This window comes from Staurois parvus, unplaced genomic scaffold, assembly GCF_062004578.1.
Source record: "Staurois parvus isolate SC_StPar_1 unplaced genomic scaffold, SC_StPar_1.0 ptg000871l, whole genome shotgun sequence".
Lineage (NCBI taxonomy): Eukaryota > Metazoa > Chordata > Amphibia > Anura > Ranidae > Staurois > Staurois parvus.
Window position 1 is genome coordinate 294,641 of NW_028318667.1, and position 23,171 is coordinate 317,811.

At 42.6% G+C, this 23,171-nt stretch overlaps 1 protein-coding gene across 1 annotated transcript in view; it reads right to left on the reverse strand.

The window, feature by feature from the left end:
* The window catches only part of LOC149443193 (tRNA-dihydrouridine(20) synthase [NAD(P)+]-like), a 484,600-nt gene that overhangs the window by 183,603 nt on the left and 277,826 nt on the right, over positions 1-23,171 (reverse strand). Inside the window, exon 6 of the mRNA XM_089655785.1 lies at positions 10,926-10,986. Coding sequence (XP_089511911.1) covers positions 10,926-10,986 — 61 coding nt within the window. The remainder of the gene's footprint in view (positions 1-10,925; positions 10,987-23,171) is intronic.

Consider the following 23,171-nt stretch of genomic DNA (forward strand, 5'->3'; position numbering starts at 1 on the left):
ATTGGTGGCTGACTAAATACTTTTTTGCCCCACTGTAAGTATAATCTGAGGTCCACTGAGGTCAGTTCTTCCAGGGTGGTCACCACTGAATGAACAGACTTCATCTGAAAATTCTAGAGAGAGGCAACAACAGTATGCTTTGTTCCTTTTAATAGGATAAATTAACCCATCTCCTTAAGCTATCCTGGGAATAGCTCTTTATAAAACAAAAATCAGAAACATTACTGACGTGGCAGGAAAGAGAAACTAGACACTGAAATGCTTTGATAATAGATAAAGTTCTCTGAGGGGAAAGGAGATTTAAAGCCAAAAACCTGCAGAGAGGGATCCAAAACTATCTTGCATACAGCCAAAACAATCTCCTTTATCCTGGTATCAGCATCTTACTTCTGCTTTGTCCACAAAATGGGGGTGGACCTTTCATGCACTAGAAGGCTTATCAATGTAGTTGGAAGTCTTAGTAGTCCAAGTTCTTGCCAGTCCAAGTAGTCCCAAGATTTGACAGGACTTAGGCTTAGAATTTAAAGCAGAGTTCCACTCACACTGTAAAAAAATAAAAGTAAGCAGCTACAAAAACTGTAGCTGCTGACTTTTAAAAAACTGTCACTCACCTGTCCCACGATCCCGCGGTGTACTCCTCGCAGCCCTTTCACCGGTCGTACTGTGTTCCAGGCGCCAGCTTTTTCAGTGTAGGCACCCGGCTGTGACAGCTTGCGGCATCACAGCCGGGTGCCCACTGCAGATGCGTGAGTAGCGCCGCAATACCTGAATGGCACCGTAGTCTTCTGGGATCTGTCACGTGTCCCAGAAGAGGGAGGGTTGGAGGACAACTTCGACTTCCTAGGCGATCGCAGCGGAAGTGGGAGCAGGTACCTGTCAATTTTGGGTACCCCCCTCCTGCTCCCCAAAGGTGCCAATCCTTAATGGGGAGCAGGGGACCAGTCTTTAAAGTGGAACTTCCCCTTCTGGGTGTAACTCCAATTTAAGGAGTAGAGGAAACTGCGAATTTTGCCTTCTCTGTAAAATTCATACCTTAGAGAACAGTAAATGACATAGGATCTGTAATCACAGACCATGAGATATATGCTGCTACCTTCAGGTGACTGAACACTGGCAAAAGCTTTTTTTGTACTGTACTCCAAGATACAGTAATAGATAACTGGACATCCCCAAGCAATAAATTGTGGGGTGGGTAATAATATAGCAACAATTGGCAAATAGGCCCAAAAGGAAAAAAGAGTCAATGGGCCCAAAACATTCAGGTGACAGCTTGAAGCACATTAAGGCCAAAGTTTGTATCAACAGAGGCCTAGAGATCCAAAAGAGAGTTAGATCAGTGAGACCCCCTCAAAAAAGAGGTTTTAAAAGAGAACCAACAGCTGTGTAAATAAGATTAACAGCTTTATTGAAATCACAAATAGGTAATAAGGCCAGTAGGCCAAGAATATTCCATTCACTTTAAAATAAGGTAAGATAACGTTATCTCCTTAAAATTAGACCCGGGCCACACACATATTCATATTAACATAATACCACGAAGGAGATCCACTATATCGCATGGAGTGGTGAGAGCCTGCGGGCACAGCTTATGCGGTGGTTGCTGCTCCTTGTGTACCAAGTTTAATATTGCCTTATTCACAGCCATCAGCCTCACTTCTATGGAACCACAGTAACACACTTAACTTTCATTTGGCTTCATCTTTGGATTTTATTACCATTACATGTATCCTGTAACCAGGCTAACCTTGGGCTGGTAGTGCCTGGCTATATTTAAGCTTATTAGTCTAAAACATTCATTATACTCAAGCTGTGAGCTTCTCTAACTGCCTACACCGGTACACCCATGCTTTAGTCACAGGAATACATTATTGCAGTGGTCATTGACCCAGACCTGTACCGTTTATACAACCCATATTGGGTTCTAACATAGCCCCCTTTAACCCATGTGTACATATATGATTGTTATTATGCAGGTTATCAGGTATACCTGGTGAGTCTGATCCCCAGAGCCTTGCCACTGCCCTTCTGGCTGATTGCGGGTTAACCCATTCTATGAGGCTCTGGATATCACTGACTCATTAATTATGCTCATTTAAGATCGATGGTAGCTGCTAAGCGCTTTGTATGAATATGTGTGTGGCCCAGGTCTGATTTTAAAGGAGATAACCCCGTTGCCCCTCACTCAGCTACTCCCTCATCACCCCTTTCCCACGGCCCCACCACTGCTCTGACCTCCACTTCTACCCCACCCTACATTCCTCATACTGAAGCTCCCCCAACACTCCGCACCTTTGACCTTACTACCATCGAGGAAGTCTCCAAGATCCTCTCTGATGCCCGTCTCACCACCTGCCCCCTCGACCCTATCCCCTCACAACTCCTACGACCTCCCTCCCCCTCCATCCTACGCTCCCTCACCCACATCTTCAATCTCTCCCTCTCCTCAGGCATTTTCCCCTCCCCTCTGAAACATGCACACATCACCCCCATACTTAAAAAGCCCTCCCTGGACCCCAATGACCCAAACAACCTCAGACCCATCTCCCTGCTGCCATTTACATCTAAACTCCTCGAGCGCCTCGTCTACACTCGCCTATGCTCTCACCTCAACGACAACCACCTCCTCGATCCCCTACAGTCCGGCTTCCGTCCCCTACACTCCACCGAAACCGCCTTACTCAAACTCTCCAACGACCTTCTAACCGCCAAAGCTAATGGCCACTATTCAGTGCTCCTACTCCTTGACCTCTCTGCGGCCTTCGACACAGTCGACCACCCCCTCCTCTTCAAAAACTACACTCCCTCGGCCTCAGAGATTCTGCTCTCTCCTGGCTCTCATCCTACCTGTCACAACGCTCCTTCGGCGTTACCTATAATGCTACCACCTCCCCCTCACTCCCCCTCTCTGTTGGGGTCCCTCAAGGCTCTGTACTTGGGCCCCTTCTCTTCTCCATCTACACCTCCTCCCTTGGCCAACTCATACACTCTCACGGCTTCAACTACCACCTCTATGCCGACGACACACAAATCTATCTCTCAACCCCCCACCTCACCCCCTCGGTCTCCGCCCGAATCACACACCTACTGAGCGACATATCAGACTGGATGTTGCTCCACTTCCTTAAACTGAACCTCTCCAAAACCGAGTTTCTTGTCTTCCCCCCCAGCCCGGACCCCACCCCCCATTGACTTCTCCATCACATCCAACAACGCCACCATCAAACCCGCCCCACAGGCCAGAGTACTTGGTGTCATTCTGGACTCCAACCTATCCTTCCAGCCCCAAGTCCAATCTTTAACTAACTCGTGCAGACTCCACCTCCGCAACATCGCCAAAATACGCACGTTCCTAACCCCAGAAAACACTAAACAGCTCATCCACTCCCTCATCATATCGCGACTTGACTACTGCAACTCCCTCCTCACTGGCCTGCCTCGCTGCTGGCTATCCCCGCTTCAGTCGATCCTGAATACAGCTGCCAGACTCATTCACCTTTCCAACCGCTACGTTTCCGCCACCCCCCTCTGCCAATCCCTCCACTGGCTTCCGATTGCGCAACGGATCAAATTCAAAATCCTAACACTGACATACAAAGCTGTCCACCATACTGCCCCGAACTACATCACTGACCTAATATCCAAGTACCGCCCAGCACGCACACTCAGCTCCTCACAAGACCTCCTTCTCTCTAGTTCCCTGGTCTCCTCCTCCCATGCCCGCCTCCAGGACTTCTCCAGGGTGTCACCCATCCTCTGGAACTCCCTGCCCCAACCCATCAGATTATCACCTACTCTCCTCTCCTTTAGGCGCACCCTGAAAACCCATCTCTTCAGGGAAGCCTACCCCACCCCCTGCTAACTTGCTGACCTCCTCCACTCTTCCTACCACTCCATCCCCCACAGCTATCTCCTCCTGTACCACTATCCCCTCCCTCCTAGATTGTAAGCTCGAAAGAGCAGGGCCCTCAATCCCCTCATGTTTTCCTTTGTATTGTTATTGTTCTGTCACATGTTCTGTCCCCCTTTGTAATGTACAGCGCTGAGTGAACTATTGGCGCTTTATAAATACTGTATAATAATAACATTATCTTACCTTATTTTAAAGTGAAAGGAGGATTCCTGGCCTGCTGGCCTTATTACCCATTTGTGATCTCAATAAAGCTGTTAATCTTATTTACACTGCTGCTGGTTCTCTTTTAAAACCTCTTTTTTGAGGGGGTGTCACAGACCTCCTGCCTTTTGGCTCTGGTTTGGTTTTTGAGGATCTCACCACAGATTTTAAGGTGAGCCGGTGCTTTAATCAGCAATCTGTCATCTGGTTTCCCATTGTGAGAGAGGTAATTATGTTGAAATTGTATTTATTACTGTATGTGCCTAGAGATCCACCTGGTAAAATTTAGATAAGGTGTGCATAGAAGACCAGCTGGCAACTTAATAGACCTGTGAAATGGATGCTTGATGCTGAAAATCCTAAGAAACTCAACAGATCTGATGGAGTTGGCCATGACAGAGAAGGTGGACAGGAAGGACAAAAAGGGAATCGGTTTTTTGGAAGCAGATGTTGTAGCTAGTAAACCCTAACCGCTCTGACTACATCCAGAAAATGGAGTGAAATATCTTTGGTGTTCTTCATGGCAGGACAGAGGGAAGGGAGGATAATGTCTTAGGAGAACCTTATCTCTATGTAGGATAAGAAAAGGCTCTTTACAAGAACCACCACATTAGAAACATGCTGGAGGTAATGGTTACCAAAAAGGCAATATAACTGGTGAGATCCTCCAATGGGACATCCTGGATCAGTGCAGAGGAAGGAATCAACAGGGCATCCACCAAGAAGGCCAGGGGATCCCTGGATCTGGTCACAAACCTGTCTGGTTTCTTGTTAGGTCTGGAAGCCATGGTGTCTATATCAGGTGTTCCCTACTTCTAACAGAGCATCAGGAAGATCTTAGGATGAGAGGTTCACTCTTCGGACTCCAGGCTTTGGCAAATCAGAAGTCTGCCAATTTTCTACTCCAGGTATGTAGATGTCTGAGAGTGTTAGAATGTGGTTCTCTGCCCAAGACGGAATCAGGCTTGACTCTTTCAGGGCTGCCCTGCCTGACTTCTGGTTCCCCCTTGATGGTTTTGTAGGCTATGTAGGAGAGGCATCCAGTGTAGGAGAGTCAGTCTTACAGCTTTAAGTTCCAAAATATTGATGGGAAGTGTTAACTTCTGAGCAGATGCCCTGGACCATTAGGAGTTTGTACATCCCACCCCAGACTCAAAGGCTGGTGTCCATCACAGGGAGAGGGGAGGAAAGATTTTCAGGATTCTAGGGCCAAGTTAGAAATTCACCATGGCTGGCTGGACAGAAGTAGTGGCTGATCCAGAGAAGGGATATGTTTGCCCCACGCTGTGAGAATGTAGAACTGTAAGGGTCTGGAATGGAAATGAGCAAAGGGAACTGCCTCAAAGGAGGCCATTATAAGTCCAAGAATCCACATGCAGAAGCAAGTTGAGGGATGCCTAGCCAATCTGATAGTTTAACAGTTAGACCTCAGAAAAGCAATCTTTTCTTGGTGATGGAAATTCTTGGCCTTTACCTTGCCTAGGATTAGTCCTAGGTCCTCTAGGAGGTAGGGAGGCTGCAGGACAAATTTTTTGAAGTTGATCATCTTTCCAAACGTTTGAAAGAGCTGAATTGTCCTTTGAGCGTTGGAAGACAAGATTATGGCTAAAGTGTTGGACTCCAAGAATGAACATGGAAAAGCTTACTGCCACTGTGCACAACACAGAGGAAATCTTTTGTTACATGTGGCGCCCCTGACACTACTTTGTCTTCACAGATACCTACTTGAACGAGCTTACTCCTCCCTACTGAAGCGCACCCTTCTTTGCCCCCCTCATGTCCCCAGGAAGAGGAGGTACACCGTATACTAGGCTATCTGCACACCAGATAGCCTAGTATAGTGGGCCGGCTACACTGCCCATACTGTTTTAGAGGTATCAACTGATTTAAAACTCTTTTTTCGTATCCTTGCACTTATTGTTATTGGTTTGTCAACTTTCTTTTTGATTATTGTCTGTTCTGTACGCTGTGGCATTTCTGTGCATAGATACTAGATATAATTTTCACATTGGAAGCCTTGTTTCGCCTGTATGTACACTTTATTTGTACAAATAAACAGAATTACAAAAAAAAAATTTATAAACTTTTGCTTAGTACGTGGTATACGTTCCACCTGTTTGTTAAATAAAGCAATAAGTAGTGGTTGTAAAACTGGTATCTCCGAGACCTTTTTTATCACAGCAAAAAACATATATTTCAGAAGCCCTGGAGCTTGGGGCACTCCCAGAAGATATGACACATTTCTACATAGTTCTATAAGAATGACATCCCTGAAAGCATAGGGATGAGGAGGCTGGAAATAGCTTTAACAACCAAAGGGGGACCATGTCCAAGGAAGTCCACAATTTTGTCAGTCTTTGAGTTTAAGCACTTACATTGGAGGGTAGGAATCAAGGAGGGGGCAGGGGTATTACTTCTATTTGGTAACCCCTGGAAATGACAGAATTGGACCTAGAGGTCCAAGACATCTCTGATCCAGACTGGTGCACAAACAGATTTTCACCCACCCCGCAAAGTGTTAACCCTTTCACTAAGAGAGCTTTTGGGTAGAAATGGAGGATTTTGGGGTCAAAAGCATGCGTTGAAAGGAAGGACTTAAAGAAGGATACCTGGGAGAAGTGAAAGGACCTTTTTAAATATGAAAAGGTAGTCGTCATAGAAGTAGTAGGCTTGGGCTGTTTTTTGTTGGGTAGAATGTACATTCCTTCAGTAACTTGTTTGATAGAGTTAAGGAATTCTCTAAACATCTATTCATCAAGGACATACATGTGTAAAAGATTCCTTTTATAAGTAGGTTTAGCAGATCAATCCTTTAACCCCAAAATTATGCACATGTGCACAGAGAGCAGTGTCATCCTAGAGATCTGGCAAATTACATTCTCCAGGACATCAACACAATTAAAGCAACCGTGATAGTATGACCCGCAATTGTTCCAGAATCTTCAAAGGCAGGATTGTGTTCTCTATTTATTTGTCCAATCCAGTTAGCTACAGTCTGACAAATGGACATGGGCACAAAGGCTGGTTGTAAGGCAGGACCAGTGAGAGCAAAAGATGCCTTCAATAAGGTTTCAAAGTGCTTGATGACTGAATCCTTAAAGGAGGAAACATCTCAACAGAAATAGTGATATGCTTGTTGAGAAATAAAATGTCAGGATCGACCACCGAAACACAGGACACACAATTACAGGGAAACCCTGTCTCACCTCATCAACGCTGCAGGTTCCCAATGGGGACCAAACATCACCAGTTACGACAGGTATAATCCTGAAGGGTTTTACTAAAAAATGTGGTGGATAGCGCTACTGGATAGAAAAAAAACACACAAAAGAAAAAATTAAATGAATATAGTCAAAAATAGGGAACAGCAGCTATCTGATCCTTGAAATCAAGGTGCTAAATGAGATAATTGGTCAATTAAGACAGCGCTCCTCACTAATATACCTCTTAGTGCAACCAAAGAAAATTTCATCAATATTGGTGCAAATAAAGGAAAAATCAATAAATGAATAAATACATTGGTGCAACTAAAAAAATCATAAACCATGCAAAAACAGTGACTCCATGACTCTGTAAATAAAACATTATTCAAAAATAAATGTCCAAAGAAAATGTCCATAAATATATATTGTGAAAAATAAACATATGTATTCTCCTCCGAAACTCTTCTTAATAAACCTTCTGTGGTGTATAACCCAACACCATGTGAAATCCACCACCAATCAAATTAAATAGACTCACCAGAGCTCCATGCTGGTAAAGTTATAAACCAGCTGAAAGGGCTTTGGCTCTGGGAGCAATGATCTGCAGAAGCACAAGCTGACTATTGCAACTCCTTAATTTGGATGCACTCCGTGGATTCTGATCCCGTCTGTCCCAGCTGCAGGTGAGAGAACAGTGAGCATAAATTACAGCCCTTCACTCACAATTTTTCCTTTATTTGCACCAATATTGATGACATTTTCTTTAGTTGCACCAAGAGGTATATTAGTGAAGAGCGCCGTCTTAATTGACCAATTATCGTATAATCCTGAAAGGGTCTTTTGGGCCTAGGCGCTGTAGGAATGGACCATGGTCCTGGACAAGGTGTGCCGAAGGCAGGATCCAATGCCTGAAGCAAACATTAAAGGTTGGCCATACTGATGCAGGGTCTGAATTTGGTTCCCGAGATATATATTGAGGGAAACCGACCTGGAAACTGCTAGTGAGACCTGAGGCAATAAGCAGTTGGAACTTGATAAACGTGTCCGCTAAATGTAGTAAAGAATAACATTTTTTAAAAAAGGTGAAGAAACTACTCCATAGGAGAAAAGGTGCATCACCTAAGGATACTAGCAAAAACACTGGAGTCCCATGGAGTAGGTGAGGTTATATGAGGATGCACTGGAAAGGGGGGGGGGTAAGTGTTCCCAGCAAAGCTTTTGCCAGTGTCTATTCACCTGGCGGTAGGGGAACAGAACATAACTCATGGTCTAAGACTACACATCTTGTGTCCTGTACTGTACAAGTAGGATATTTTCATTGTCCTGCACAAAGCAAAAGAAGCGTAAGTAGAGACAAAGCATGTACCCTTGTGGGAAGAAAACCTCGGTTCCCCCATCTCAGAGAGATGAGTGCACTTTTCTTCTGAGGCATCCTTTGTAATGGAATCCAAAGAGGCCTCAAATATCTAGTTCACTGTAAATGGGAATTGCACAAGAGATAGAGATTTAAGAGTAAAGGTTTGGTCTGTAGAGTAGCCCTTAAGGCAGAAAGCGCTCTAAAATATCACAAATATACCGACCACCTGATCTGTCATTGCCTTATTAAGGAGGTAAACAGGTGTGTCCAATGATATCTGTGATAATCACTTTCACTAGCTCCCCAGAGAACGGGTAGACCTTAAAGAAATATTTTGGAGTGGCGAATACCATGTACAAATGTTTCTTCTCTTAAGAGAATGTACCATCAATTGCTGATGACTGAAAATGCATTGGTTTCCTCTATTTTGAAGTTTAGGATCACAGCTTAGATCAGACTTGCAAAACCTTCACAATGACGGGAAGATGCAACTTCTGACAATTCCCCTTTGCTAAAAAGATTTAAAGTGCCCTAGTGAATCATGCAGAGCAGCTGAGATCTCTTGGGATGCCCATGCTTTGAAACTGGCTCATTCAGCAATTCAGGGAAATGAGAGGTTTGCTTCCAGGAATCAAGCGCAAAAAAAAAACAAAAAAAAAAAAACAGTGCAGCTGCTAGCACACAAACAGATACTTTACACATAAACAGGGCAGATACTTTACACAGAGCCAAATCTCTAAATTATATTTTACTATTATGAACAAGCAGCACCAATTGTTCATTCATAATAGTGACATATACCTCAGCATTGAGATGGAGTAGAGCTCTGTTCTAGTTTTACCTCCCCCCAAGAAAACCCAAAGTTTGGGCTTCAAAAGAGGGGGAGCTACAGCTATAGCAGTGTTCTGTGGGGACAAGGACCACCGATGAGAGTGGGATCAAGTACTGTATGTATTTGATCCCACATGGAGCTTAATTTAAAAAAAAATAATAATAGTTCTTTAACCACTTCCAGACCGGACACTTTTACCCCCTTCCTGACCAGGGCAATTTTCAGCTTTTAGCGCTATCACACTTTGAATGACAATTGCGCGGTCATGCAACACTGTACCCAAATTAATTTTTTACCATTTTTTTGAGATAGATAAAGCTTTATTTTGGTGGTATTTATTCACCACTGGGATTTGTATTTTTTTTGCTATGTAAATGAAATGTCCAAAAATTTTGAAAAAAAGTGTTTTTTTTATAAAATTTTGCAAATAAATAATATTTCATCATAAATCTTGGCCAAAATTTATTCCGTTATCTTTTTAGTAAAAAAAAAAATCCAAATTAGTTTATAAGCAAAAATTATAATTTTTAAACATTTTTTTTTACATTTTTATTTTATTTTTTTATATTATTATTTTTTATTTTTATTTTTTACATACTGTCACCCTAGCAGTACAGTGTCACCATGGTGACACTGTACTACTTGTGAGGGGTGATGAAGATTTTTTTTTTTTTTTTTTACACTGATTGCTTTTACACCCATATAGGATGTAAAAGCAATCATTTCTCTTTCTCTCTGTGTGCATTCATGCACTCATTGAGAAGAACTGAGTGAGCTGTGATTGGTCACATCCTGTCACATGGTACAAGGCTTTTGTGAATAGCCTTGTACCATGTGACCTCTGTGATCATTCACAGATTTCACACATAGTAAGCAATGATGTCACAAGTGACATCTTGCTTACTACTTTGCATGTGATCACTGATTGGCCAATCAGTGATCACATGATCGGGACCTCGTACAGAGGTCCCGTCCGACGATCGGTGTTTCACTGTGTCCGGAGGACACAGCGGGCACCGGATCGCGGTGCTGCGCGCTCCCAGGGAGCGCGCACAAGCAGGGTGCGGGGAGGCCGTTTATTGACGGCCACCCGACCCTGCAGTGCCACCGTCCGGCCGTTTATATACAACGGCCGGTCGGCAAGTGGTTAAAGAACAACATGAACTTTGTTTCCAATTCTTTTGTGGTGCATCCATTATTAGGGCAACTTTTTTTTTTTCAATGTTTTTCAATTATTTACAGTATGAACAGATGCCAATTTATTTTAGACTGCATTAGGCATTCTTAATACATGTCAGCATACATTAGCCACATTGATAAATACCTTTATCAATACCTTTGTTTATCATATTTTCTTCTGATTGTATACACTATCAACTTGATGTACACATTGACATTTATTTAATTTGAAAAAGAGCATACCTTTGTTGAATACTCCTTGGGGCAACCCATGTTCACATCAATAGCAGCAACATCATCTTCTCTAAATATATGTAAAAACAATGCAATAACTTTATTTGTATGGAAAAATATAATTTGAATGGAAATGTATAGCACTTACAATTTATTTTTAGGTATACATATAAAAGAGACCAGACTGATCTAAATAATCTTAAAAAAGTGTTAATGTTTTTGAAACCTTGTCTCTATGTATACTGTATGTTTTTAATTATATAATGTACATTGGGATCTCTATATTGCCTCACTGCTCTGTTCCTGTTTTTAGTGCTACACAGTGGTTTGCATTACTGTTCCTCCTCAAAATGCAAATCTATCAATCAGCTCTGGAAAAAAATGCAGTCATTGTGGGGCTGATATCTGTTAAACATAATTGTACTGAGCTACTGAAGAAAAAAATTCTCTCTAGTGTCTAATCTAAAAGCAAAAACATGGAAGAGCAAGCTTTTAACAAATTGTATGTCAAACTGTTTTTCTTTTAAATAGAACAGGAAAATGTAAAATTCCTGTTAGAAATTTGCCTCAATTTGCAGAGAATTCTTTGTCTACAGGACAAAAAGTGAAGGGAAATCACCCCAACAGGACAGCAAAGAAAAACCTGTCAGGAATTGTATCCATTTCTATATGTATCCAATTCTATATGATGGTGCCTATTACAGAACATGGGCTGCCAAATTTGAGGACACACCCCCTGGGGATCTCAACCATAACACTACCCCACTCAGAGTCATCAGTTTTGCAGCAACCAATCTTATAAACAATAAAATTGTAAGCTGGTGCCTAATAATGTAGTGCCTCCATCCCGTATTTTGCATAGACAGAGAACAAGAAGATATTTGATGGGACGTTAAATGAGGTACAACATCTACATAAAAAGATTTATTGCACGATAGACAACTGATTTGTAAACACTACCATATAATGGTATACAATCTATATGATATTCACATAATAATACATGCATAAATTCAATTTTCCAAGTATTTGACAAAACATAATAATGGGTACATCCTTTGGCTCAACGCATTTTGTGACAGTAATCTCACTTCTTCAGAAGCAGATGCCCAAAATAAAGTCTGTAAGCCTAGAAAACAGTATCAGAGTGTGTTTGCAAAATTCGCTTAAGGCCCAGTTCACACTGGCTTTGAAAGCAGGCGTTTGAGAGGCATTTTTAACACTCCTGAAACGCCTATGGAAATGATACTATGGGCAGCACACAGTGCTGTTCACATTATTAAAACATGTAGCGTTAGCTTTGCATCGCTTCAAAATTGAGGCCTCATGTTGAATCAGGAGAAGTTGAAGCCTTTCAAACGCCTTCAATTCAAATCTATGGTGACGCTCCTCAAACACCCTGGCAGGCATTTGCATTGCGGTTGCAGGGCATTGCTACCATTAGAGTGGTGTGGTTTCAACGCTTGTAAAACTCTTATAAAATTCCTCAAAACTGCGCATAGGGCGTTTGTAAAACACCCATACTAAAGCTCATTAATGCCAGTCTAATGCTCATACTAACATTATAGGGCGCTGTTGAAGAGTTAGAAAATTTTGTAAAGTGTGAAAGAGCCCTGAAACGGGCAGGGTAGACATGTTGTAGTAATTATACATATAAATGTTCATTGATAGAACAATACTTAGAAATCAGCTTCATAAGCAGTCTTATAACACCTGCAAAATGGAAATCGCTGCCAGGTTTCTGGCCCAGGAGTTGTGGGGAGAAAAACATGGCACCCCAAAAGGAAAAACCTGTACCTGTAAATTCTATATGTTGGTGCCCATTACAGGACACAGGCTGAGTAGTGCTAGACCCTGGGTTATAGGCTTTTTCTTTGGTTGGACATTGCCAAATTTTGAAAACACTCCCTGGGCAGCTCCCCTTTAACCCTATCCCACTCTGAGAGTCCTCAGTATTATAGCAACCAATGCAGGGAAGCCAAGGAAAAGAAGAAAGGGCGTCCTGTGGCCTGTACTGTACTTTACAATTGTACTTTAGAATTTTCAGGTAAGTCAAAATTCCTCTAATCCTAATCAAACAGTACAATACACAGATATATATACGCACACACACACACACACACACACACACACACACACACACACACACACAGTGAGGAACAGAAGTATTTGAACACCCTGCGATTTTGCAAGTTCTCCCACTTAGAAATCATGGAGGGGTCTGAAATTCACATTGTAGGTGCATTCCCACTCTGAGAGACAGAATTAAAAAAAAAATTTCAGCAAATCACATTGCATGATTTTTAACCACTTGCCTACCGGGCACTTATATCCCCTTCTTTACCAGGCCAATTTTCAACAAAAATGTAAAAAAAGTTTGTTTCTATTATAAAATTTTTCAAACAGGTAATTTTGCTCCTTCACTGATGTGCGTTGATGAGGCAGCACTGATGGGCACTGATAGGCAGCACTGAGGTGGCACGGATAGGCGGCACTGATAGGCAGCACTAATGAGGTGTCACGGATAGGCGGCACTGATGATTGGTACTGATAGACAGCACTGATAGGTGGCTCTGACTGGCATCACTGCTGGGCACTGACTGGTGGCACTGCTAGGCACTGACTGGCGCAACCGCTGGGCACTGACTGGTGGCAGCACTGCTGGGCTGCATTGATGGGCACTGGTGGGTGGCACTGGTGGGCACAGGTAGGTGGCACTGCTGGGCACAGGTGGGCAGAGCTAGTGGGCGGCACTGCTGGGCACAGGTGGGCGGAACTGGTGGGTGGCACTGCTGGGCGCCGATCATCAGGGCACTAATCATCAGTGCCCTGATGATCGGTGCCAAACCCTGCTCTGACAACTGGCGGTTCTCGGCAGTACTTTCCTCACGCTGCGACAGCGTGAGGAAAGTGCAGCCGAGAACCGGCAATTGCATTTCCCGGTGATCAGCGTGTCATTGGACACGGTTGGTCACGTGGTAAAAGGCCGCTGTGATTGGCCTTTTACCACATCACGCGATCAGCTGTGTCTGTAGGACACAGCGATCATGGAGATCGCCGGATGCACGCCCCCGGGGGCGCACAGGAGACTCCCTCCCAGAACTAGCCGGGCCGCAGTGTAGCCGTCTCATTCGGCTATCTGCAGTTGGCAAGTAGTTAAAGAATTTATTTGTCTTGCACTGCTGAACATAAGTATTTCAACAACTGAGAAAATCAGTGTTAATATTTGGTATAGAAGCTTTTGTTTGCAATTACAGAGGTCAAACGTTTCCTGTAGTTCTTGATCAGGTTTGCACACACTGCAGCAGGGATTTTGGCCCACTCCTCCACACAGATCTCCTACAGATCTGTCAGGTTTTGGGGCTATCGCTGAGCAACATGGAGTTTCAGCTCCCTCCAAAGATGTTCTATTGGATTTAGGTCTGGAGACTGGCTAGGCCACTCCAGAACTTTGATATGCTTCTTACGGAGCCACTCCTTGGTTATCCTGGCGGTGTGCTTCAGGTCGTTGTCATGTTGGAAGACCCAGCCACGACCCATCTTCAATGCTCTGACTGAGGGAAGGAGGTTGTTGCTCAAAATCTCACAATAAATGCCTCCATTCATCCTCTCCTTAATACAGTGCAGTCGTCCTGTCCCCTTCGCAGAAAAGCACCCCCAAAGCATGATGTTACCACCCCCCTGCTTCACAGTAGGGATGGTGTTCTTGGGATGCAACTCATCCTTTTTCCTCCAAACACGACGAGTGAAGTTTAGACCAAAAAGTTCTACTTTGGTGTCATCTGACCACATGACTTTCTCCCATGCCTCCTCTGGATCATCCAGATGGTTATTGGCAAACTTCAGATGGGCCTGGATATGTGATGACTTGAGCAGGGGAACCTTCCGTGCAATGCATGATTTGAAACCATGACAGCGTAGTGTTCTACCGACAATGACCTTTGAAACTGTGGTCCCAGCTCTCTTCATGTCATTGACCAGCTCCTCCATTGTAGTTCTGGGCTGATTCCTCACCTTTCTTATCATCAGTGATACCCCATAAAGTGAGATCTTGCATGGAGCCCCAGTCCGAGGGAGACTGACAGTCATCTTTAGCCTCTTCCATTTTCTAACAATTGCTCCAACAGTTGATCTATTTTCACCAAGCTGCTTGGCAATTTCCCCGTAGCCCTTTCCAGCCTTGTGGAGGTCCACAATTTTGTCTCTGGTGTCTTTTGACAGCTCTTTTGTCTTGCCCATGGTAGTATTTGATGTCTGACTGACTGTGGGGTGGACAGGTGTATTTAAAGAGCTCAGACAGGTGCTACTAAGTTAGATTAATGAGTGGAGTAGAGGTGGACTGTGTAAAGGCACAGTAACAGGTCTTTGAGAGCCAGAATTCTTGCTGTTTCTTAGGTGTTCAAATACTTATGTTCAGCAGTGCAAGACAAATAAATTCTTTAAAAAAATCATACAATGTGATTAACTGATTTTTTTTTTTTTTTAATTCTGTCTCTCAGAGTGGGAATGCACCTACAATGTGAATTTCAGACCCCTCCATGATTTCTAAGTGGGAGAACTTGCAAAATCACAGGGTGTGCAAATACAGGAGACAGTCTTTGACAAGTTCTTTATTTAAAAACAAATAAAAATGTCCCCCTAAGTAGTTCACGACATCACGATGCCCGCCACCACCGCAACCTAAAAAAAGATAAAAAAAATCCGCTCTACCCTCGACGCTGGCTCCCGCCATCTGAGAGCTGTTGTTGATTTTGAACTTAAGTGAATTAGCTTGCCAGACCTAACTTACATTACTTCTTTAGGGTAGACCTGACCCTCTCAAATACTATAAACATACTTTTCAGATGAATTATTGTTGCACACTGGGACTTTTCTGGTTTTTACTCTATTTCTATATAAAACTGGCCTTTGGGGACATGCACAGCACAATGCAGGAGCTTGGAAGCTCCTAGTAGAAATTCCCGACAACCTATCTGATCAGGGTCAGGGAGCATGCCAAGATGTCTAAAGATGCTCAGCTCTGCATGGCTCAGCAGCATATCCATCAGAGAATTGTTGAGTATTCCCAACAACTCACTAAATAGGCCTATGACACGGGGCTGGAAGTTATTTATGAAAATATGCAGTCAAGTTCCAGAATGAATGGACATTCCCATTGTCAATATTGAGTTGGCAATTCACCAGGCTAGGGAGTTTCTTGCTTAGTTGGGTAGAAGCATAGAGATGTCAAGAGAAGGAGTGTGTTTGTTTCACGCCAACAAGATGTTGTGTTGTAGAGGCTATGAATAGAATTGGATGAATGGAACAACCTTGAAGGAAGACATCACGAGGTCCAGCACTCTCAAGGAAAATCTCAGAGGAATATCTCTTTGACCTTAGGCTCCAAGTGTACAGTATGATCTGAGATAATAGTTTGTTTTTACAAAAGAATGATTGTTGCTTAAGCTGGTCATAAATGTGTGAAATTTTGAACAAAAATTCTTAAGAAAATAAAATGTTACTCGTTCATTCATCTTTAATTCATTAGTGGGTCAAATTGGCATTTCTTTTCAACAAAATTGTGATGACACAATTCAAAGGAGCAGGGTGGACTATTTTTCTAGAACGCATTTCTAACAGTGTATGTGGTTTTCGTTCCATTCATTCCAAAATTAGCTGTTAAAAGTAAACAGACAAAGTTTTAATACTCTGAGAATATTCTGACAATTTTCATACAAATTTTACTAAAACTTTTCCTAAGAATTTCTGTTCAATTTTCTATCCATCTATGGTCCTTAAGAGGGTGATAAGGGGTGCTAGCACCTATGTTAATACCCTGGGACAGACCAAAAGGCAGTGTGACAAACTGGAAATGTTTGTCCCCTGTTGCAAAGCGCAGGAAGTGCTGATGAGGTGGGTAGATGGGAATATTCAGATACAGATTCTAAGTATTCCCCTTATCCCAGAAAGGCAAAAAAAACCCTTGTAACATCTTTGAATAGTTTGTCGAGTGCATTGCCAAAAACATGTCCTCCTTCAAACAGCACATGAGTCAGGCACCTTTCACAGGCAGCTTCAGCTGTCCAGGGTTTAGCCACAAGATTCTGCGTTATGACTTGCTATAGGGTGTCAACACAAAAGAGAAAATCGGAAGGAAATTGCTCATTGCCCTAGTCCAGGTAAGCCTGACAAACAGAAATAGCAGCAATAGCTGGTTGCACAGCTGGATATGTAAGAATAAAGAGTCTTTAAAGAGATAGTAAACTGTCTTTTTGAAGTTGTACCTACAGGTAAATGTACAATCAGGCTTACCTTTAGGTACAAGGAATACCACCTAAACGCATACAGTTTATCAGTTGTTCACATCAGCAATAGCTGATGACATCCCCGCGCATATGCAATGGAGCTCTGCATTCAATGCACATGGTGTGCCATGACATCGCGTGCCATCCAATTGAATTGAGTTGAGTTTTTTCCTCATTCACTTCCCAATCTTTTTGTCATTGTTATTCATATTGAAGATGAATTCCTCCAGATCTTCCTTTTCTCCTTCCCAAACCATGAGGGCATCAATAAATCTTTTATATATCTTTAATTGTTCGGGTCTATTTTTATAAACTTTATCTTCTTCCCATTTGGCCATGAATAAGTTTGCCACACTTGGGGCATATTTAGCCCCTACATCAATTCTTGTTGTCGGTTTATAATATGTTTCATGGTACCAAAAATAATTGTTCTAATGAATATGTCAAACATTCAGAGATCTTTTCTTTGACCTGTTTTCAACTCTCCATAGGTCCTCATTGCCCAATCAGTGGCTCCTATTGCATCTTTATGTCTTATTATTGTGTACAGTGACCCAACATCTGCAGATATTATTGGCCCATTCTAGAACCCATTGATTCTATCCCATTGACAATGGGTCGTCCCGGAGGATTCTCCTCATCTTTATGTATTTTAGGTACGCTATATATAATGGGGATTCTAGAAGTCATAGGTACCAAATATTTTTCCTCTTTGGGATTCAAATATTTTTACTTTGACCCTTCGTGTACCAATTTTGTCAAATCTTTTTTGTATTCCAGGATAGGATTTTTCCTCAGTACTTCATATGTATTTGTGTCTCCCAAAAAACTCATAATTTCCCGGTGGTAATCTTCCTTTGACAGAATCACTATTCCTCCTCCCTTGTCCTTTCTGTCTTCAAGTGACCTTACCCCTTCTTCTATCTCCTTTGGGTCGGGTCCTTCACCTTTTTTAACTCTCAATCTATCCAGATCTTTCCACACCATTTTGTTGAAGACCTCTATGTGTTTGGTATCTATATTTGTAGGGTTAAACAACGATTTATTTAGTAAATTACTATGATTAATATCTCTGTTTCCATATTCCTGACAAAACCCCTGTACTGGTCTTGTCAGTTGATGCAGAGAAGGCTTTTGATAGGGTAGATTGGGGCTTTATGTTAGACACGTTGGAGATCCTGGGAATTGGGCCCAAGATGAGAGAGTGGATAGAAAAGTTTTATAGTCAACCTTCAACAGCTGTAGGGGCAATGGTTCGCTATCATAGTTTTTAAGGATGTATAAAGGGACAAGACAAGGGTGTCCGCTTTCAGCTCTGTTGTTTGTTCTATCCCTAAAACCTCTCTTAGCAACAATAAGAAACAGTATAGATATAAAAGGGGTACGGATAGGGGAGATAGAACACAAAGTGGCAGCATATGCGGCTGACATGTTGTTCTATGTGGCTAACCCTAGGTTAACATTACCTAACTGGGAGGGGCATAGCCTAAACATGGTGGCGTCGGAGAGCACGATGTGAGTGCTCTCCGGTAACCTCCGAGCTGACCACCCTGAGAACCCTCACGGTATGGTGTGCGGAGCCCTACCTGTGTGAAGAGGCCTTCAAGTGGGAGATGACGGTGCTGTGAAGGGGGAAGAGAGCGGGCACCGAGCTCCAGGAGGAGAATCAGCTGTGGGGTTGCTGGAGAGATGGAGCAGCGCGGTGTGATCACGCAGTTGGCCGCAAAGGAGCACTGGGAGGGAGAGAAGCCGGTCAGTGCCCAGAAAGGAGAGGGGAGACGCCGGTTCAATCCCCAATCCCTAAACCTGCCGCACAGCAGAGCTAAAGGTAGGACAACATACCCACAGGAGACCCTGTAGGAATCCCCGAGACACAATCCAGGAGAAACAAGCGGACGGCTGTGGACTTGGGCCGACTCACATGGAGAGTGAGTGAAGGAGGGTGAGTGAAGACACCACAAGAAAACAGTGAAATATAAATGTATAGTGTCCTGGACTGTGGGAAATGACTTTAAATTGTCTATAAAAGAGAGAAGGGGGATTCCCAGGGGATCTGGAGTGTGGAAAAAGGAAGAAGAGGGAAAGAGAAAGAAAAGGTTAAGTGGCTTTAGAAGAGACGTGGGAAAAAAAGTGTTAATTTGATAAAGAACTGACTAATACCAATACTCCAATATACAGCCTAAAGTTTCCCTCTGGTTAAAGAGAATAGCCTGCACAGAAGATATGAAGAATAAAAGCGCTAAAGGAAGCGGGCTTAAAGGGTCCCAGACGGGTACAATTAAAAAATATACTTCCCAGGGGAATACGACTCCAGAAAGGTCCTATGGTGGAAATGAAAAAGGGGAAATGGAAACTAGCTTGGAAAATAGCCCTAGAATGTCATTGGGCCTGAATAGTAGCAGCCAACAGATGATAGAAAATCCAGAGAGGAAAGATCTTGAAAAAGATTTACAAGTGCCGAATAAAAGAGAGATGGCCGAAATGTTTAAAAATCTGGAAAAAACTTTAAAGCAAGAAATGACAAACATACGACAGGATCTAGGGCATCTGCTATTGAGAATGAAAGAAATGGAGGAAAAAATTAATAAACATACCCAATTCATTACAGACTTAGAAAAGGTCCGCTATGATGAGGAACACGCAGAAACAATTGCTGTATGAAATAGAAGTACAAGAGAACAGGAATAGGAGAAGCAACCTGAGGATACGAGGAATCCCAGAAATCCTGAAAGGGGGAGAACTGCAAGAAATAGTCTGTAAAATGTTAAACTCCATTATGGACAGATCTGAAACAGAGGTAATTAAATTGGATGGAGTATATAGAACAGAAAAGTTTCACCAAGGAAATGAGAAGGAAAAACCAAGAGATGTGATTGTTCAGTACAAGTATGGGGATAAGGAAGAGATTTGGAGAAGGACTAAAGGAAGAACAACTATTAAGTATGGAGATATAAATATTCAGATTTTTGCTGACTTATCGTATGAGACTTTGTGGAGAAGGAGATCCTTGAAACCCCTATTAGAGCAGATGAGAGAACGGAATATACAATATAGATGGGGCAACCCAGAGTGTTTAATCGGATGGAAGAATGGTGTTACAGCATATTTAAGATTTCCTGAGGACTTGAGAGACTTCTGTGATAGACTGGAATTGCATAGAATAAGGATCACTGGGTGGGAAACAGAGGGAGAAATAGGTATTCGGGGAAAGGAAGAAAGGCAGACATTTGGCAGGGGGGAGGTAGGGAGGAGATAGAGGGGATTATGTGGTGTTTTTTTTTTTATTTTTTACGCGTGTTCCTCTCTTTCTCTCTCAAACGCACCATTAAAGTCAAAAGAAATAAATAGAACGAGGGTAATTGGGGGTGGTTGGAGGGAGGGAAAGCCGTTCATGGGAGGAGTTCAACCCCAAGGTTTAAAAATTAAAGGTGGACTTATCTCCACAAATGATTGATAGGCAAATTGAAGGCCTAAAATGGGGGGGAGGAGGGGCGGATGGAGAGGGGAGGGTGAGGGGATCATTGGGAGAGGGGGGGAGGAATACGGTCAGAAAGATGAGTGGGTTGGGGGGGGCTTTAGGGACAACACTCTGCACGATAGAAGGGGGAAAAAAATAGCGATACAAGACGTATGGAAGATTTACGATTTATAACATATAATGTAATGGGATTGAACTGCCCTGGGAAGAGATGTAAACTATTCAAGGAGCTGCAGCATAGAGAGGCTACGGTGGTTTTTTTGCAGGAGACACACCTTGAGATTAAGTCAAGTGTAAAGTTGTACTCGAGAAATTACCCAACATGGTTTTATGCAGATTCCCCAATCAAGAGAGCTAAGGGAGTAGCAATAGGGTTTGCAAAAAACATAAGGATGGAGATTGAGGAGAGAGAAATAGATCCTGAGGGAAATTTTTGTTTTTGAAGGGTAGATTACAAGAACAGAAATGTACAATCGTGAATATCTATTGCCCAAAAAAGAGACCAGAGGTATATCTGAGTCTTGAGAAAACTGATGGCCTTCAAGGAGGGACGTTTGATAGTGGCAGGGGATTTGAATTTCTGTATGGACCCACAAATGGACACGACCTCTTCTGTGCAGCGAGAGGGAAATAGAGCTCTGAAAATTTTGAAGGGGGTGATACACGAGTGTCAACTGGTGGATATTTGGAGAGTGATACATGGGAAAGAGAGAGACTATACCTTCTTCTCTAATGCACACGAGATGTATTCCAGATTGAACTATATATTGGTAAATCATCAACTCATAGAAATGGTAGATGAAATAGAAGCGATGTCTCTTTCAGATCATGCCCGTTACATTGAAAGTGAGGTGGGGGAGACGATCGACCGGTGGGATATGATGGAAGTTGAATGAGGCTCTTCTTCTGGACCAGGAGGTTGATCAGAAAACTAGAGAAGAAATCAAAAGATTTTTTCAGGAGAATGAGACAGGGGAGGTGTCGGTGGCTACAGTATGGAAGTCCCACAAGGCCTACATAAGAGGTATATTGATTGCGTCCGGGGCAAAAATGAAAAGGGAAAGAAGAGAGAAACTTACTGGGCTGTTAAAAGAAATATGTGATTTGAAGCAGATACATAAAAATAAAAGAACAGAAGAGATAAGACAGAAGGTAGTAAAAAAGAAAGAAGAACTAGGGCTATTGATGGAGGAGGAGAAGAGAAGAGTTTTTAACAAAGTAGCAAGTGAGAGGTATAGATGGGGAGATAAACCAGGAAAATATTTAATGAGAGCCTTGAAGGAAAAGAAAAACAGGAACTATATAGAAAAAACCAGAAACCCCAAGGGAGAAATGGTTTATTCTACCAAAGAGATCGTTAAGGTGTTCAAAGAATACTATAGTAGGTTGTATAATATTGCCTCCCAAGATCCAGTAAATATAAGTGGAAACGAGAGTAGAGGAAAAAGAAGGGTATATTTAAAAAACGCAGGACTACCGAAGCTAAGTGAGGATCAATTGAATTCCCTAGATTTGGAAATTATGCAGGAAGAAATAAAAAGTGCATTAAAAAGTACCATAAGGGGGAAAAGCCCAGGCCCAGATGGTTATACAGTGAGGTACTATAAAAAATATAGTGACTTGTTATTACCTAAATTGGAGAAATATATGAATGCACTGGGAGGAGAGATGGAGATGAGACGAGAATCTTTACAGGCCCATGTGGTGCTTAATCAAAAGGAGGGGAAGGATGTTTCTCAATGCTCTAGCTATAGACCAATATCACTTTTGAACATAGACACTAAGCTATATGCAAATAGGCTAAAAGACTTAATGCCAGAATGGATCCAGGGGGATCAGGTGGGATTTGTTCCAGGGAGGGAGGGTAGAGAATGGGTTGAGAACTCTGTTGCTTATCCAGAAAGCTAGGAAAGGGAAAACTCTGGTAGTGGTGCTTTCGATCGATGCTGAAAAGGCATTTGATAGAGTAAACTGGAGCTTTATGATGGACACTCTGGAGACTTTAGGAATGGGAGCAAGAATGAGAGAGTGGATAGGAAAGCTGTATAGAGAACCTTCCGCGGTTATCATGGTTAATGGAGAGAGGTCGGAACCTACTGGAATGTCAAATGGAACTAGACAGGGATGTCCACTGTCCCCATTGCTGTATGTACTGTCGTTGGAACCTTTACTGGCAACAATTAAGAAGAACATAGACATAAAAGGAGTGCAGATAGGAGGAGACGAACATAAAGTGGCAGCCTTTGCGGATGACCTGTTGTTCTATGTGGGAAATCCTAGGATAACACTCCCAAATTTAATGAAGAGCTTAAAGGACTATGGGGAGTTATCAAATCTAAAAATCAAACCAACAAAAACTGAGATTTTAAACGTAAATCTTCCAAATAGCGAAAAAGAAAAAATACAAAAAGAATTCCCTTTTATATGGAAAAATAGAGAGATAAAGTATCTAGGGGTTAAACTTTCTGCTTCATATACGAACTTATATAAGTT